The 15,428-nt window shown below is 59.0% G+C and overlaps 1 protein-coding gene across 2 annotated transcripts in view; it reads left to right on the forward strand.

The window, feature by feature from the left end:
* Nucleotides 1-15,428, forward strand: part of RASGEF1A (RasGEF domain family member 1A) — a 68,358-nt gene that overhangs the window by 44,356 nt on the left and 8,574 nt on the right. For both annotated transcript variants that reach the window (XM_017519232.2, XM_017519231.2), the window contains exons 2-3: nucleotides 12,548-12,751; nucleotides 15,224-15,346. In XM_017519232.2, the coding sequence (XP_017374721.1) occupies nucleotides 12,554-12,751; nucleotides 15,224-15,346 (321 nt within the window). In that variant the 5' untranslated portion in view covers nucleotides 12,548-12,553. The remainder of the gene's footprint in view (nucleotides 1-12,547; nucleotides 12,752-15,223; nucleotides 15,347-15,428) is intronic.

Here is a 15,428-nt window from a genome sequence, read left to right on the forward strand (position 1 = left end):
AGCCGCCTCCTTGCTGGAGTCCGGCCTGCGGCCCTTGGCCAGGCCCCGGGATTGCCCTAGCCCCTAGCCGGTTCAGAAGGTTCACCAAGGTAAATCCCGCCCTTCTTCACAGCACTTGAAGTTTGGCTTATGTGAAAGTGTGGCCCTGCTCTCTGCTGCCTGACGCCTGCCTGTCCTGGAGGATGGAGAGGCAGGGGCTTCAGGGAGCTCCCTGCCCTGCTGCAGGGATGGGGACAGCATGCGCTCCCAAGGACTGTGCTTCTGCAGAGGACACGGGTTGAGAGAGAGGAGGGTGAGGACTGGAGAGCCTGACCTTCAGGGGAGTGTCTTCCCCGACGTCCCCCACCCCGAGGCCAGAGCCAGCTCTGAATCCCCCATGCCTGGGACAGGACAGTGCAACCAGGTCAATGGGTCCACCTGCCTAAAAGCAGGAGGTAGCTTCTCCTCACTCTCTGCTGTCTGCGGCAGGTGGACTGGCTGTCCCAGGCATGGGAGGTGAGAGGGACTCATAGGTGGGATGAGGGAGCAGGCGGCACCATCTCCCAAGAGGTGTGTGTCTAGGGAGGCAGCTGGATAACCTATAGGACCGCTAGTTCTCTGCAGTGCCAAGGCCATCAGAAGCCACCAGGCACTGAGCCTGTCCTGAGCTTCGTGGCTTCACTTAGTGCTCATGGTCTTCTGGGAAGCAGGTGCTAGAGGTGGCTTCTCACAGCGGAGGGCACTGGCTCCTAGCTGGGGTGGGGCCCACTCGCTTCCTGCTGGATGTCCAGCCCATGCCTTGGTCCAGCCTGGGCCTGCAGCCGGCCCCTGCCCATCTGCTGTGCATGGCCTCAGTAGAGGGACAAGGGCTCCCTGGAGTTAAGGGAGACGCGTTTCAGCTCAGGATGGTCGGAGAGCTGGGGCTTGGGGATAGGGAGGACAGGGGTATTTGAGTGTAGGCTGGGTGGTTGGGGGAGGGCCCTTTCTGCCCTGGGTAGGGAGTAGGAGGTAGATGCAGCCGGGTTGTGGGAAGGGGCTCTGATGTCTCCCACCTGCTGTCAAGGGCTGGCCTGGGGCCAAGCTGGGCAGAATCAGGGTGTGACTTCTAGAGTCCTGGCTCTAGTCTCTCTAGCAGGCACTAGAATCTCAGAAATGATGGAGACTGAGCCTGAGACTCTCCCAGGCAGGTGTCACTTGCCTGCACATGGTGGATAGATGATGTCTACAGGGACTGGGCAGTGGCTGGTCACCTGGCTTTCTTCCACAGAGCCAGGAGGGCCTAGGTATGGTGGGGACAGAGGCGCTGAGGCAAGTCGCCCTGCACCTAGGACTGCAGCACCAGCTTGGAGAAAGCATAGTAGGCCTGGCATGGGAAGAGGGAGCATAAGCGAGGGACACAGGTTGCCAGGACGGGTGTTAGAGAAGTGGGAGCAAAGGGGGATGGGAGGCGTGGGAGCTGTCTGGGGCAGGCACCCCTCCTCTCAGCTTCACACAGGTCCCCCCACCTCGATGCCCACAGGGCCGGGTCCTAGCATGCTCCACCAGCTAAGAGTGAAGCAGCCCCACTGTCCCTTCGGGCCAGCAGCCCCTCCTGAGGCTCTCCCCGCCTGGGGTCCCCTGCCAGTGAGTGACATCAGGAGGTGGGGGTGGCCCCTACCTCATTTCTCCCCCTCCACTGGTGCCTCTCAGTACAGATGGGATCCTGGAGGCCTCTTTACTGGTCTGGGAATGCAGCTCTGTACCTGCAGGGTCAGAGGATGGAGAAGGGTGAGTGGCAAAGGATGCCCAGCTACCTCCGCCATCTCACCGGTCCTGATGGAGCTGGGGAGGGAGGTGGGGTGAAGTCTGTCCTTGCTGCATGCTGGGTGGAAGGGAGGAGGCCTCTAACTTCCTTATCTCTCCCCACATGCTGGGTCCTACCCCATCAGGAGCAGTCCTCTGCCTTCTTTCCTCCCCAAGCATGGCTGAGCCTGCACATCAGGTGGGCACACTCAGCCCTCTACCCTCCCCCAGGTGGACACGTTCTTCCCTGTGACATGGCCCACTGCCACATCCTGATGGCCTTCTCTGAGTGGGGGCAGCCCCTTGGTGGGCTACCTAGCACTGTCTCCTATCCAAGAGGGAGTCAAAATCCTCACTGAGGCAAAGGGCCCACTGAAGGTTTAAGCAAAAGGTGTGTATTTGCACAAGGAATCTTATCATTGTGGTGCCTTTCTCCCATGCACTCAAATAAGCACTACACTTACAAATTGCACCTGACTCCCTGCTGAGTCCTCCCCGCTGAGTAAGGTGAGGACCCCCACAAGATGGTCCCCCAAGGGAGTCAGGGGTCACCTGCTGCATCCTGGGGGAGCCTCCTGGGGAGGGGAGCCTCATTCCCGATGTCCTGGTGGAAGGAGCCCACGTGAGACCCTCGCAGAGTAGGGCAGGCGGCCCACGCACTATAGGCGCAGGCCCTGAGTGTCAATGGCAACAGTGGTGGTGGCATGTGCTCAGGGTGCTTGTGGCTCCAGTGCCCCGCTCCTGGCAGGGTGGGGACCAGGCTAGGTTGGGGGGCAGCCTGGCACTGCTGGGAGTGCTGACTCCGACACTTCACAGGTCCAGGTTTAGCAGGGCAGACACACACATCATCAGTTAGTGCATGTTTTGCAGTGAGTGAGCCAGCTAGGAGGTGCCCCAGGCAGGGTTTGCCAGAGAACAAATGTGCCGGAAGCTCTGAGGCCTTGGCACCAGCCCTTCTGTCTGCTCACTCCACTCTTCCTTTCCCAGAAGCTCCTTCCAGTCGGCTGAGGCCTCACCTCCGCAGGGAGGGCAACCTCACCACCCAGGCATCGGTTACCACTTTCCCACCCACACTCCTGACCTTCCTTCTCCTCCATGGGAGCACTGATTCTCTCCTAACCCATGATATCATGTCACCATCTGTGGCCATTAAGCCTGCCACCACATAGGCTCTGTGTGGTGTTCTCTGGGGGCAGAGAGCCCTGTTTTATTCCCTGGTGTATCTCCAGTATATAGGCGGGGATCATTACCACTTGTGAATGAGTGAATGAATGAATGAATGAATGGGCAAGGAGTAGGGCTCTGGGAACACCCACCTCCTTTCCCACCCCAGTGCCAGTAATTTCAGAGAACTGGCCAGTTATCTCTTGAAGGGTGAAGGGCCCATTCTGTTGGGTCCCTAGCAGAGCTGGGCTCACATGCATCTGGGCCAGGCCCAGGTAGGTGCATGGGTCTCTCTCCTCCTGAGGCCCACCAGGGTCAGGACACAGGGCTGCCCCCAGCTCCCTCCAGGAGCACACTCTCCCCGCCAGCCAACAGAGAGGAGACAGGCGAGATGTGTAATTTTCAGTTGCTAATTGTGATGCCCTGCAGCTTGCTGAGCTAAAAATAGTCTCCATTTTTGTTGAGTAGGTTAAAAAATAGAAGCCCACGTGCTGTCTCAGAAAGAAGCCCCCCTGCCACGGCTGGCAGAGGCAGGGGGCTGGCTCGAGCCCCTCCTCCACCTCCTGGCAGATCCCTGGGACTCATGCAAGATGGGCCCTGAGGGCTGTTTTTGTCCCAGTTTTCTAGGAAGCTGGGTTTCTTAATTTGGGGTCCACAGATGAGCTTCTGGGAGCTCATTGGCCCTGGAGTCCTCTGCAGAAGTTTGTGGGAATGTCTGCTTGTCCCCATGTCTGGGCCAGGGCATCAGCCTGCACTTGATGCTTAGGGGGCCATGCCACCGCCGGGCACTCTCAGGGGCAATGCTGAGGTCCGAGGAACAGCAGGCAGACCTGGGTAGGCAGACCTGGGCAGGCAGACCTGGGCAGATGTGCACATCACGGCCTCGTGGGTCCTGTGAGCTGAGTGCCAGTGTCCCCATCTGAGAAACGGGCCTCTCCGGGCTGCCTCCCTGGGTGAGGGAGAATTGCACTGAGCATTGCACTGTGGAATGGCCAGTGCATGGCTCACTCTACCTCCCAACGATGAACACTTAAAGCACAGTAAGGTTAGTCAAGTGAAGGCTAATCCCTGCTTTTAGGAGTTTCCAGAACTGCTGACTCCAGGATCCAGAAGGGGTCCTAGAATTCCGACTGTGCTGGGAGTCTGCCCTAGACCACTCCTCCCTTTGGAGTTGAACGAAGGCCTGACCCTGCTCCCGTCCGGCTGTGCAGGAAACTCTGGCCCCTCCCGCTCTGTTGTCCCCACTCTCTACTGTGGTGGTGATGGTGGTATTGGCAGATGGCCACTTACCCCATGGGACCACCTTCTGATGCTCTTCCCTTAGCGCCTTTTGGGAAGATTGACAGATGAGCTCTGTGTAGGGTGAATGCTTATTGACCCCTGTGTCCCCCTTCCCTGGGGATCTTTTATGAGGCCATGGTGGTATCAGGCCTCCCATGGCTCTGCTGAGTCTCCCCATCGCTGGGCATCCTCAGTGCAGGACACAGATTAATCACCCGGGAGTGGGAAGGGACCCAGCTGCTGCCCAGGCCAGGACACTCGAGTGGGTGCACAGGAAGACGACAGGCACAGCAAGCCCTGGCCGCAGTGAGGCTACAGGCCGGGGCTCAGAGCCTCGGGGCCTCAATCGTAGCTGCAGTTCTCGGGTTCCTGGGGGATGGGGCGGGGTGCAGGTTCTCAGAGCCCATCTCAGACACGGCTGGAGTTTGAGTGGAGGGAAGGACTGTGCACCAGCTCAGGAATGGTGTACACGCTGCGTGGCTGTTCCTCCCCATATTTGCATCCAGCTTTGGCACACCTGAGGCCAGAGGCAGATGCCCTGTCTCTGTGTGCTGCCCGGGGGATGGGCGTGGGCCACATTAGAAAGCTGGTTAGCAGTCTGGGTGCGGTGGCTAAACCCTGCAATCCCAGCACTTTGAGAGGCCGAGGCAGGCAGATCACTTGAGGCCAGCCAGGGGTTCGAGACCGGCCTGGCCAACATCGTGAACGCTGTCTCTACTAAAAATACAAACATTAGCTGGGCATGGTGGTGTGCACCCATAATCCCAGCTACTCGGGAGGCTGAGGCAGGAGAATTGCTTGAACCCAGGAGTGCAGGTTGCAGTCAGCCAAGATCATGCCGTTGCACTCCAGCCTGGGCCACAGAGCAAGTCTCTGTCTATAAACACCAAACAACAACAAAAACTCTCCAAGGTCTCTTGAAGAGGCTGCAAAAAGGAATTTCATTTATATTCTTTCACAAAAACCTCCCTCTTTTCCTCTGTCTCCCAGGATCTCTCACAGCACTGGGGCTGCATAGGGTCCTTCCTTTCTGAAAAGGCTGGAAAGTCTCTCAAATCCTGGCTGCCCCTCCCCTCTTCTTACCCTGGGCCCTCAGTCTAGCCGCTTCCATTCTTGCTGTCTATGCTTTTTTCCTCTCCCGAAGCTATTCTTTTCCTTTATTCATATGTGATATTTCACATATTGATGGGGTACCTGTATTTTTCACATGCATGAGTGTATGATGATCAAAGCAGGGTATTTGGCGTGTTCATCATCTTGAGCACTTATTGTTTCTGTGTGTTGGGAGCATTTCAAGTCTTCATCTCTTTTGAAGTATACAATACGTTGCTGCATACTGTAGTTACCTGAGTCTGCTATGGAACATTAGAACTTATTTCTTCCGTCTAAATGTCAGTCTGTACTGGTTGACCAAGCTATCTTAGTTTTCTGCTCCTGCCCTCTGGTAGCCATTATTCTACTGTCTATCTCCATGAGAGCAAGGTTTTCAGCTCCCACCTGAGTGGGAACACGCAGTGTTGGTCTTTCTGTGCCTGGCTTGCTCCACTTAACATAGTGATGTCTGCTCTCAGGGCTGCGTGTCTGGTGCAGTGTACTCCTTAGAAGGTGCGAAGGGGTGTATGCACCTGTGTGTACACCTGTGTGTGTATGTGTGCACCTGTGTATGTGAGTGTTGTGGGGGAGCTGTGAATATTCAGAAGTTAAAGTTTTAGACTGTGTCCCCTAAAACTGCCTCTCCCCTAAGTTGTACTGAAGCCGAGCTTCAGGACGTACCTGCTGGAAAAGGTCCCGGAGATCCAGGGCTGTGTTCCTGGAGTCCCTCAGCCAGAGCCCCCAGAGTGTTGTTCACTTGCTCTGAGGCACACCCCCGCATGTGAGCGCTCATGCTGGGCTAGAAGCCACACTCCATGTCTCCCCCCACCCCGAGCTCCCGACAGCCACCATGAGGTTCAGGTACTAGTGCCACTAAGGCTCACATAGACGGAGGAACTGCCCTCAGCTGACCGCCGATGGGAGGCCTGGCTCACATGTGGGTGCAGGCTCCTGGCCTCTCTCCCCTGGCACTTTGGAGCCATCAGTGTGTGGCTGTTCTAGAGTCAGAGGGGGTTGAGAAACCAGATGACAGCCCCTCCTCATCCTTGGAGATCAGAGTTCAGGCGAAATTTTGGCTGTGCTCACTTTATTGGGAAGCACGATTCCTGGCAGCGGGAGGCCGAGGGCGAGTGGACAGATGCTGGGATGTGTTCCAACAACAACTGGTGTCCCAGGCGTCTCTAGGGAGGCTCCGTGAAACTTCTGTCTGAAAACAGTGCCTCTGGGTCGAGGATCCCTCCAGGGTGTTACCTGCCCCAGCTCTGACCTCGCCCAGGGCTGGTGGTGTGGTATGTGCCCATGGCCCTAAGAACCTAGGTCAGAGGCCACAGGTCAGAAGCAGTGGCAGCCAGCGCTGGGCCACTGGGCACCGTTGAGGCAAGGCCCAGATGTGGGTGGCACAGAATCACATACCTGGTTCCGCTCCAGGCACATATCCGCTCTAGCTTCTGTCTTCACTTCACCCTTACTGCAACCCTGCAGGGAGATGGGACAAGAGATTCCACACCCAGCCAAGGAAGCAGGTTCAGCGCTGCTCAGAGGCTTCCTGTGGGTGTGGGGACAGAGCCCGTTCTCCAGAGTGCACAGGCCCAGGACCTGCAACTGCAGGAAAGGAAAGCACTCAGGTGTGCAGTGATTCAGACAAGGGTGTGAGAGACTGGGGGTGCAGCTGTGGGGGGCCTCTCAGGATGGTATCACCTGTGTCAGACCAAGGAAGGATAGCAGCAGGACCCCATGAGTCACTTCATCCTCTGGGGGACAGCAGCACACGTACCAGGTGGGGCACCTTGGGCCAAGCCTGGAAGGCTGGGGCAGCCACAGTCAGGCAGAGTAGTGGAGGCCCCAGTGGGAGGGTGATGGTGCAGCCACAGGAAGCCCCGTGCCTCCCCTCTGACCCTGCTGCTGCTGGCTGCAGTGCATCCTAGCAGGCAGGTGGCAAGAGCCTCTCGTTTTAGCCTCTCCCAGGCAGCCCCCACCCCAAGCCTCCCACAATGCCACTGAGGCTGTGGGAGGGCAGGGGTGTGATCCTCAAGGCCCAGCCAGGACAACTTCAGCTCAGATACAGGAAGGACCCCCTTCTTGGATGGTGCCCCCAGAGAGCCAAGTAAAGCCAGGTATGGAAACCGGCTCTTTCCCAGATGGAAGAGGGCCCCTGTCTCACCAGCAGGCTGGGCCCCTGGTACTGCCCTTGCGCCCACCGGCCTGTGTGGGAGGTGAGAAGGGAGTGAGGCAAGTCCTCAGGAGACGGTGAGTCACTTTCCCCCGCCTCGCTGTGAGCACGTTTCTTCTGCGTTGATTAGCTCTATAATTAGGAGGCACTTTCCTTTCTGCCTGAACAGAGGTGGGGCTCCAGGGAGCCAGAGGGGCTACTGGGTGCAAGCCTGTACCCCGCTCCCTGCAAGGGGCTGCTGCTGTTTTAGGCCAGCCCAGCTGGACCTGGGGTTGGTGTGAGGGTTCCCACAAATGCTAGTCCAGCACACTGGCTGGCCCTGGCCCTGTCTGTGCCTACATCCTGGGGGCGCTTCCTGAGCCCTCCATAGGGTCTGCTGCCTCGCGATGGGTCTGCTGCAGCCAGGAGCAGCTGAGGCAGGAGACAGGCTCCTTGTGCTTCCTGGAATTCTGTGAAAGATGCCAGGGTCTCTCCTGCCCCTGAAACCAGTTAAATCAGAGTTGTTGGGGTGGGGGTCCAGCATGGTGTCTTTGAATGAAAAGTCCCCAGGTGGTGCTGGGTGTGCACATACTATAGCTGACGACCTGCCCTGGTTTGTTTACTGATCAGTTGATTGATTAAGGCAGGGTCTGGCTCTGTTGCCCAGGCTGGAGTGCAGTGGCGTGATTACAGCTCACTGTAGCCTCAACCTCCTGGGCTTAAGCGATCCTCCTGCCTCAAGCTCCCCAAGTAGCTGGAACCACAGGCATGTGCCACCACACCTGGGTAATTTTTTTTTTTTTTTAATTTTAGTAGAAACAGTGGTCTCTATGTTACCCAGGCTGGTCTCCAACTCCTGAGTTTAAGCAATCTACCCACCTCGGCCTCCCAAAGTGCTGGGATTACAGGCATGAGCCACTGTACCTGACCCCTGCCCTGGGTTAGCGGGTGCAGCTTACCTGGAGGCTGAGGCTCTCACGGGCAGGCTTCCTGAGCTTTCCATTTACCTGCACATGAATCACCTGGTGTCTTGCTCAGCAGCAGATGTGACTCAGCAGGCCAGGCCCGGAACTTGAGATCTGCACTTTGACGATCAACAGGTCATGCTGTAGCTGCAGGTCCAGTGACACCTGGAGTCTTGAGGCTGTAGGGAACTCCACTGTGCAGCTGAGCTACCTGGAGGGGGAGTGCTGGGCTTACTCCCATCAGTTTCTGGCTCAGGAGAAGGTGCTGCTGCTGCTCCAGGGATCACACCTGGCCTTAGAGCATCCCTGCAGGGTCTGGCTCTCTGGGGTCAGGGTGGCCTGCTCTGTCCAGGCCAGGCCCAGCTGGACTTCGGGTGGGGTGAGGCTTCCCACAAATGCTGGTTGAGCAAGCTGGCCCGCCCCAGCCCTGTCTCTGCCCAACCCCTGGGGGGCTTCCTGAGCTCTCCACAGTGCCCAGAGACACAGGGCCAGTGTGTCTAGAGTAAGTGGTGCCTTCTGTGTGGGCTGTAGGGGCCCTGAGCAATCATGGTGGTGGGAATCAGCTCCTGGGGGTGAGGAGGCATCATGTGCCAGCACCTTACCTAGGGGCTCATCTGATCCTCCATGCAACCCTCTGTAGTAGTGCTCCCTGTGCCCATTTTACAGACAACGAAATTAAGGCTCCACCGGTTTGATGATCTTGACAAAGTCACGATAAGTGGTGGAGCCAGGCTCAGACTCAGGCTCCCTGCCGGCTTCTGCTGCCCTCTGCCGGTGACCTGGGGCAGTTACTCAGCCCTCATCTTCCTATAGAAAGAATGGGTTCTCTGGGATTACAGGGGTGACTGGGAGAAGCAACTGGGATTCTTCAACTCTAACCTTGCCATTCTCAGCGTTCAGCACCCTGGCCATCGCTGCACCGTGATCGCTATTGCTTGTGACTGGAGCCAAGGGCCCAGTGTGCAGCTCTTCCCTGGGAAGGGCCACCTGGGTGTGGACACAGCTGTTTGGACACACAGGTGTGCAGCTGCACGTCAAAGTGCCTGCCTCTGCTGTTGGGGAGGAGGAGGACACAGGGTGCAAGAACAAGGGACCTCAGGGCCATGTGGGGGTGGCTGGCAGGGGACCCTGCAGGGAGAGTGCTGTCATCACCATCGTTTCACAGCTGGGAAGGTCAAGGGCTGGCCAGATGCACCCAGGAACAAGGACCGTGCCGGCTTCAGGGCCAGGATTCCTGACTGGGAGCAGCCATGTGGGGAACCTGCCTATCCACTTGGCACTGAGCCTTGGAGAACCTTCTTGAAGTGCTTTGTGGCTAGGCAGGGTGGGCCCTGCTAGGCCTGAGCTTTCGGGGGTAGGGGCTCTTGGGGCATCTCCCAGACCTGCAGGGTCTTGGTTTGTGGGCTGTGTTTCTGGGGGGGTCTCCATGTAGGCAGGATAGGAGGAACCCAGGGCACCCCATCTCTCAGGTCAGTGTGGCTCTACACGGCCCCCCTCAGGCTCTGCTGACTCCCTGAAGGGGTTCTGAGCTTGCATGGATCCCCTGCTTGTCTGAGACACCCTGCATGCACCCTCTTCAGGCCCCCACTCTCGAAGGTGACCAACTCCCTTGTGGCCTACCCAGCCCCTCTCTGGCTGCTGACCAGTGGGCTGCGTCCCCAGGCTGGCTCCTCAGCTCCCAGGCAGGCCTCCCAGCACTGAGGCAGGTCTTTCAGCAGGCTGGACATGGGGTGGCCTTGCCCTGTGGGGGATCAGCAGGGGCTGAGTTTGTGGGTGTCAGAGTGCATCCCCCACAAATAGTATGTCCTGACCAGAGCAGCCTGCAGCGGGAGAGGCCAGTGGCTTGGCAAATGCCCTCTCTGATGACCCCAAGAGATTGGGGTGGGGAGGCCCAACTGATCAAGATTACCACCTGCGGGTCACCTTTTGAACCCAGAACTGTGTGATCGTGGGGAAGTTGTCCTGCCGTGCATTGGTCTTGGGTAAGATGCCTGGGGTCAGGCTGAGCAGCTGTGGGCAACAAGGGGTCTGTGAGCCTGCCTTTGTGATTTCATTGCACAAATGGTCATTGAGTGACACACTGGGCCAGCAATAGGACAGACAAGTGAATGATACAGCCACTTCTGGCTTCTTGGGTCAATAGTCTAGGTTAAACTCAGGGAGGCTTCCTGGAGGTGGTGACACCTGGGTTTGACTTGGAACTCCTAGGGTTTCCTTAGTTGAGTTCCTTCCCACTGGGCCTCAGTTTCACCATCTGAAAAATGAAGGATTGGCTCACATCACAGGTTCTTGGGCTGGAATGGAGGGCGTGTTAGAGTACAGAAACAGCCCACCCCTGAGTTTCTGACCAGCAGGTCCAGGGCTAGGCCTGAGAATGTGCATTCTAACTTGTGTGAAACACTGCAACTGGCCTGAGTTTGAGGGGAGCATTGTGTGAGTCTGAACCATGACCTCCCTGCCCTGCAGTGGGGGCAGCATTGAGCCTGGGGGCCTGGACAACCCACCTGGCCTCATCGTGGGGCCTTTGGTTATGTTCTTGCTCCCTTGCCAAGGATTTCCTAAGAATTCCAAGGAAACCTTTAGGCGTGTGGTAGGAAAACCAGTGTCGTCTGAGCCAGATGCCCTTTTTCCTTGACAGGAGCGACAAGGATGTGCCATGTGTGGGGGTGGCGTGGGGGGTGGTCAGCTCTCTGCTTGTAAGGCAGGGGCCCATGGTCCTGTCATGGCACTGAAGTAATCATGGCTACCATTTGCTCTGTGCAGTAGGGAAACACGGCTCAGAGGCTTGTTCCATCCACAAGGCCCATGCTGAGCACCTGCAGCTTGTCTGAGGAGGGCATGGACGCACTTCCCACTACTTCCTGGATAATGACCTCTTGGGCATGAGGAGGGAGCCCTTCCCCAGGTGGGGGGGCAGTGTGATTTTGGGCGCATGCCCCGGGAGACCGCCACCAGTGACAGCAGAGGGCAGCCAGTGCAGTCGAGGCCGTCTGTGGCCCTGCTGTGGCAGGAGGGTCTGGCTCCTCCACCTGACTTCAGCCACTGGCACCCGTGCTGCCTGCCCTTGAGGGCCAGGAGGGTGAGGCTGGCCCTATGTGTGGCCAAGGCCATGGGCAGGCCACCCCTAGCTCTTAGGCTGGCAAATGCTGCATCGCCCAGTCCCCTCTTGGCTCCTCTCAGGCGTGGCTGGCTGGCTGGGGCAATGGGAAAACAGGCCCAGAGGGCTTCAGACTCCCTTGGGCTTCACAAGAACTCCTAGCTGCAGGGTGAGATGAGACCCTGCGCCCCATCACAACGGGCCATGCCACGAGGGACAGTGGGCACTGAGCCCATCAGGAAGCCTGGCTGCTCAGACACGTGCATCTTAGGGGCACTCAGACTCGCAAGCCCCAAAGCCAGTTCCAGATTTCTCCCCAGCCTTGCCCGCATGCCCTGCCTTGTGCTGTCAGCCGCTCGGCCCAGCACCTTCACCATTTGGAGTGGCCCTGCCTGCCCGCCTGGGCACGCTCTCCCTGGGCTGTGACAAGACCCACTGTTGGCTTCCAGATGCCTCCCCTGCAGGCTCCCTCGCCCGCAGCAGCCACCACAAGTCAGACCACTGTGCTCAGAGCCCCAGGCTTCCACCTCAGGGAAGCAGCACGTGTGGTGAGGCCAGCCCTGTTTTCAGACTGTCCTCCCCGCTCCCCGCTGCACAGAACCCTGGGTCAGGACCTCGGCACTCACTGTCCCTCATGCCCAGAGCGTTCCTTTCCTATCCTGGAAGCTGCGTGGCCAGCCCTATCAGTTGTTCACAGCCCTCTCACCCCAAGCGGCCCTGACTGCTCACCACAGGTTTCCTGTCCCTCCTCAGATGTTTTTTTCCAGAGTTTCTCTTCTCTGATGGCTCTGAGTGTCCAGGCCCCTGGAATGTGGCCTGGCCTGCAGGGAGCTGAAGACACAGTGATCAGATATGCAGCGGCTGGGGGACACTGAGGAGCCTGCCTGCCCCGGGATGGGGGTGTCCCCTGCCAGTGTTGCTGCGCCCCCATCACGCACTCCTGCCCACATGCACACAGGCTGCAGGCTGCTTGGGAGGAGGGTCTGGGGAGCTGTGGAGGCACCTTTGATGCCTCATGCCCTTGCTCTTCTCTACCAGGAAACTATGCCCCAGACATCTGTCGTCTTCTCTAGCATACTTGGGCCCAGCTGTAGCGGACAGGTGCAGCCTGGCATGGGGGAGCGTGGAGGAGGGGCCAGCAGCGGCTCTGGGGACCTCATCTTCCAAGATGGACGCCTCATCTCTGGGTCCCTGGAGGCCCTGATGGAGCACCTTGTTCCCACGGTGGACTATTACCCTGATGTAAGTGCCTGGGCCCTTGTGGGGTGAATCTAGTGGGGTGACCTGGGCTCCAGGAGATGTCGGGTGTGGGAGGGAGGCCCCCATCGAGTGGTAGAGCTGGACAGGGCTGCAGGAGGGGTGGGGCAGTGGGGGGCCCAGGCCCACTTCCAGGGCCTTCTCTGCCTTCTGCTCTGCATATACCCCCAGCTAGGCAGGGGACCTGGGGAAACCTGCTGTGACTTCCCTGCTGCTGCCCCAGACAGGAGGAGATGATCCTGAGGACACAAGAAGCAGAAACACACAAGGGCCGAGCAGGGCCCTGAGTTTTGAGCAGGGCCTCCAGGAGGAAGAGGAGTTTTAAAGGGTAAACTCCTGGCGAGGGCACGGCCAGCCAAGGTCCTACAGCCCAGGGCTGAGCTGGGAAGCTGGTTTGTACATAAACCCTGGTGGTCCAGAATGAAGAGATGGCCTGGCCTGCCCTGCCCTGCCCTGTCAGCAGGACACTGTTCAGGCTGCCTCAGGGACTGTCCTTAGGCAGTAATCCAAATTCTCCCTTTCACCTCAAGGTGGCATGGTACATTCTTGGATCAGAGAAAGCGTTCCCTTGTCAAGTCTGGCTTCCCTCCCCCTGAGGTGGATGTCTCTTAGCAGCAGTAGCTCTGGGCCTGCTAGCTCCCTCTTGTGAGCTGAGCATCCGCCCTCTGGGAGGGCTTGTTCTGCCTGCGTCATGCTACCCCCTCTCCTTTCCTGCCCTGCTTGTCAGCCTGGGAGTCAGACAGCTTGCAGGGAGGTGGTTGGGAGGGATGCCACCCTCCAGCTTCCACTGAATGGGGCTGCAGTCAGCCCGCTTCACCACCTGCCAGGCCTCCTCCACCTGCCTGGGCTTTGTGGGGGGCCTTGCCTTTGTGTTGCCCACTCCTCCTCCTCCTCCATCTGTCCTTCTGTCCGTCCCGTAAGCCATGTCAGGGTTTGGCTGGGGCAGTGCAGACAGGCTGCTGAGTGCCCATAGGGGAGGGACAGGCTAGGGGCCCAAGGCCCCGAAGGAGTCCAGGGCAGGGCTGTCTGTGGGGCAGGGGCCTCAGGTCAAAGCTGGAGAGGCCGCCCCTCTCAGAGGCCTACCCCAGAGGAGCTGCCTTGGCGGTCACCAAATGTGGTCCCTGTGCCCTGAGATCCTGTCCCCTTCCCAGGAGAGGACAGAGTGATGGCAGGGCCAGGAGAGTCCAGTTGGGCATCAGCTCCTCCCTGCCACCCCACCCATCCCCATGTGCACAGGAAGTCGAACACACTCACACACGCCCACAAACACACACACACAGTCACTGTGCGCCTTCCTGGAGATGCACAGGCTCCCCTTGGGTGCCCTGCCCTTGGCTATGAGTTCCATGGCGGGCTTTTCCTTCATGTCTGAGTTGTCTCCTTAGAAGGGGACCCTGAGAGATGTGCTGGCTCCGACCCTCAAGTCCCCATGCTGCACAGCCTGGGGCAGGGCATGGGAAGTTTGCAGGATGTTAGAGGAGTCCCCAATGCTCCAGGGAGGGCTGCGGTGGGCAGTGCTAGCCCAGGCCCCTGAGTCGTGCTCCAGGAGGCCTGCGCATCCAGCAAATGCAGTCTGGTTTGCTTCTGGCTGGGGCAAGAAAAACCGTGTTATGAGGGAGTAGGGGTAGAGGCTCCTGGAGAGCCCAGCCTGCGTCAGCCACACAGAACAGAATACCTCTAGAGAGCCCCAGGCAGTCTTCCCCACCTGCACGTCCACCCTGTCCACAAGCAGGAGCCAGAGTGAAGTTCCCACAGACACTGACCCTCATTAGACAAAAGTCCCAAGAACCCAGCCCATGAGGATCTCAATGGAGGACACGTGGATGTGGTGTGGAGGGGCCCTGCTCTGGCAGTCAGGGTCTGGGCCCAGAGCTGGTCAGACAGTGCAGGGGCCCCAAAGAGCATTGCCCCTCAGGCCACACCCCTGCTGATGAGGCCTCACCCCACGAATCAGCCCTGCTCCTAACAGGCCCGGCTCCTGTGCCAGCCTCCCTGCACCCCACCCTACTCACCTGTGACCTCTGGCCCAGCTCACGAGGATCTGGAGAAGCAGCTGGCTTGCATCCTGGCGCAGCGAGCACCATGGGCCATGCAGCAGGCCCATCCCAGCGCACAGAGCCCCACCAATGTCCCAGGCTGGGGTTAGCCCTATGGTGGAGTGGGGCAAAGGGTGCTGGAGAATCCCAGCAGAGGAAGGCTGCTAGGAGCCCTCGAGAGCTGCTGGGAGGCGGGCTCGAGCTGTGCCTCCTAGGTGGGCAGGGCCGGGATAGCAGTAAGGGAGGAAGGGCCTGTAAGGCGAAGGGAACCTGGCAGGCGAAAGCATGGCCGCGGGACGGGCGGTGCTGGGCTTGGGAGGCAGCCGGGCCAGGTGAAGCGGCGGTGAGCCCCTGGGGTGCCGCCTCTGCCGAACCTGACCAGCCCTCCGCCCTCCGCCCTCTCTCTGTCTGCTGCCTTCAGAGGACATACATCTTCACCTTTCTCTTGAGCTCCCGGGTCTTCATGCCCCCTCATGACCTGCTGGCCCGCGTGGGGCAGATCTGCGTAGAGCAGAGGCAGCAGCTGGAGGCCGGGCCTGAAAAAGTGAGACGGGGCCTGGCGGGGGCCGGCTAGGGTTGGGACTTCGCCTGGCTGGGGCTGGGGGGCGGGGTCAGGGTCGGGGGGG

Source organism: Cebus imitator, unplaced genomic scaffold (assembly GCF_001604975.1).
Source record: "Cebus imitator isolate Cc_AM_T3 unplaced genomic scaffold, Cebus_imitator-1.0 Scaffold731, whole genome shotgun sequence".
Classification (NCBI taxonomy): domain Eukaryota; kingdom Metazoa; phylum Chordata; class Mammalia; order Primates; family Cebidae; genus Cebus; species Cebus imitator.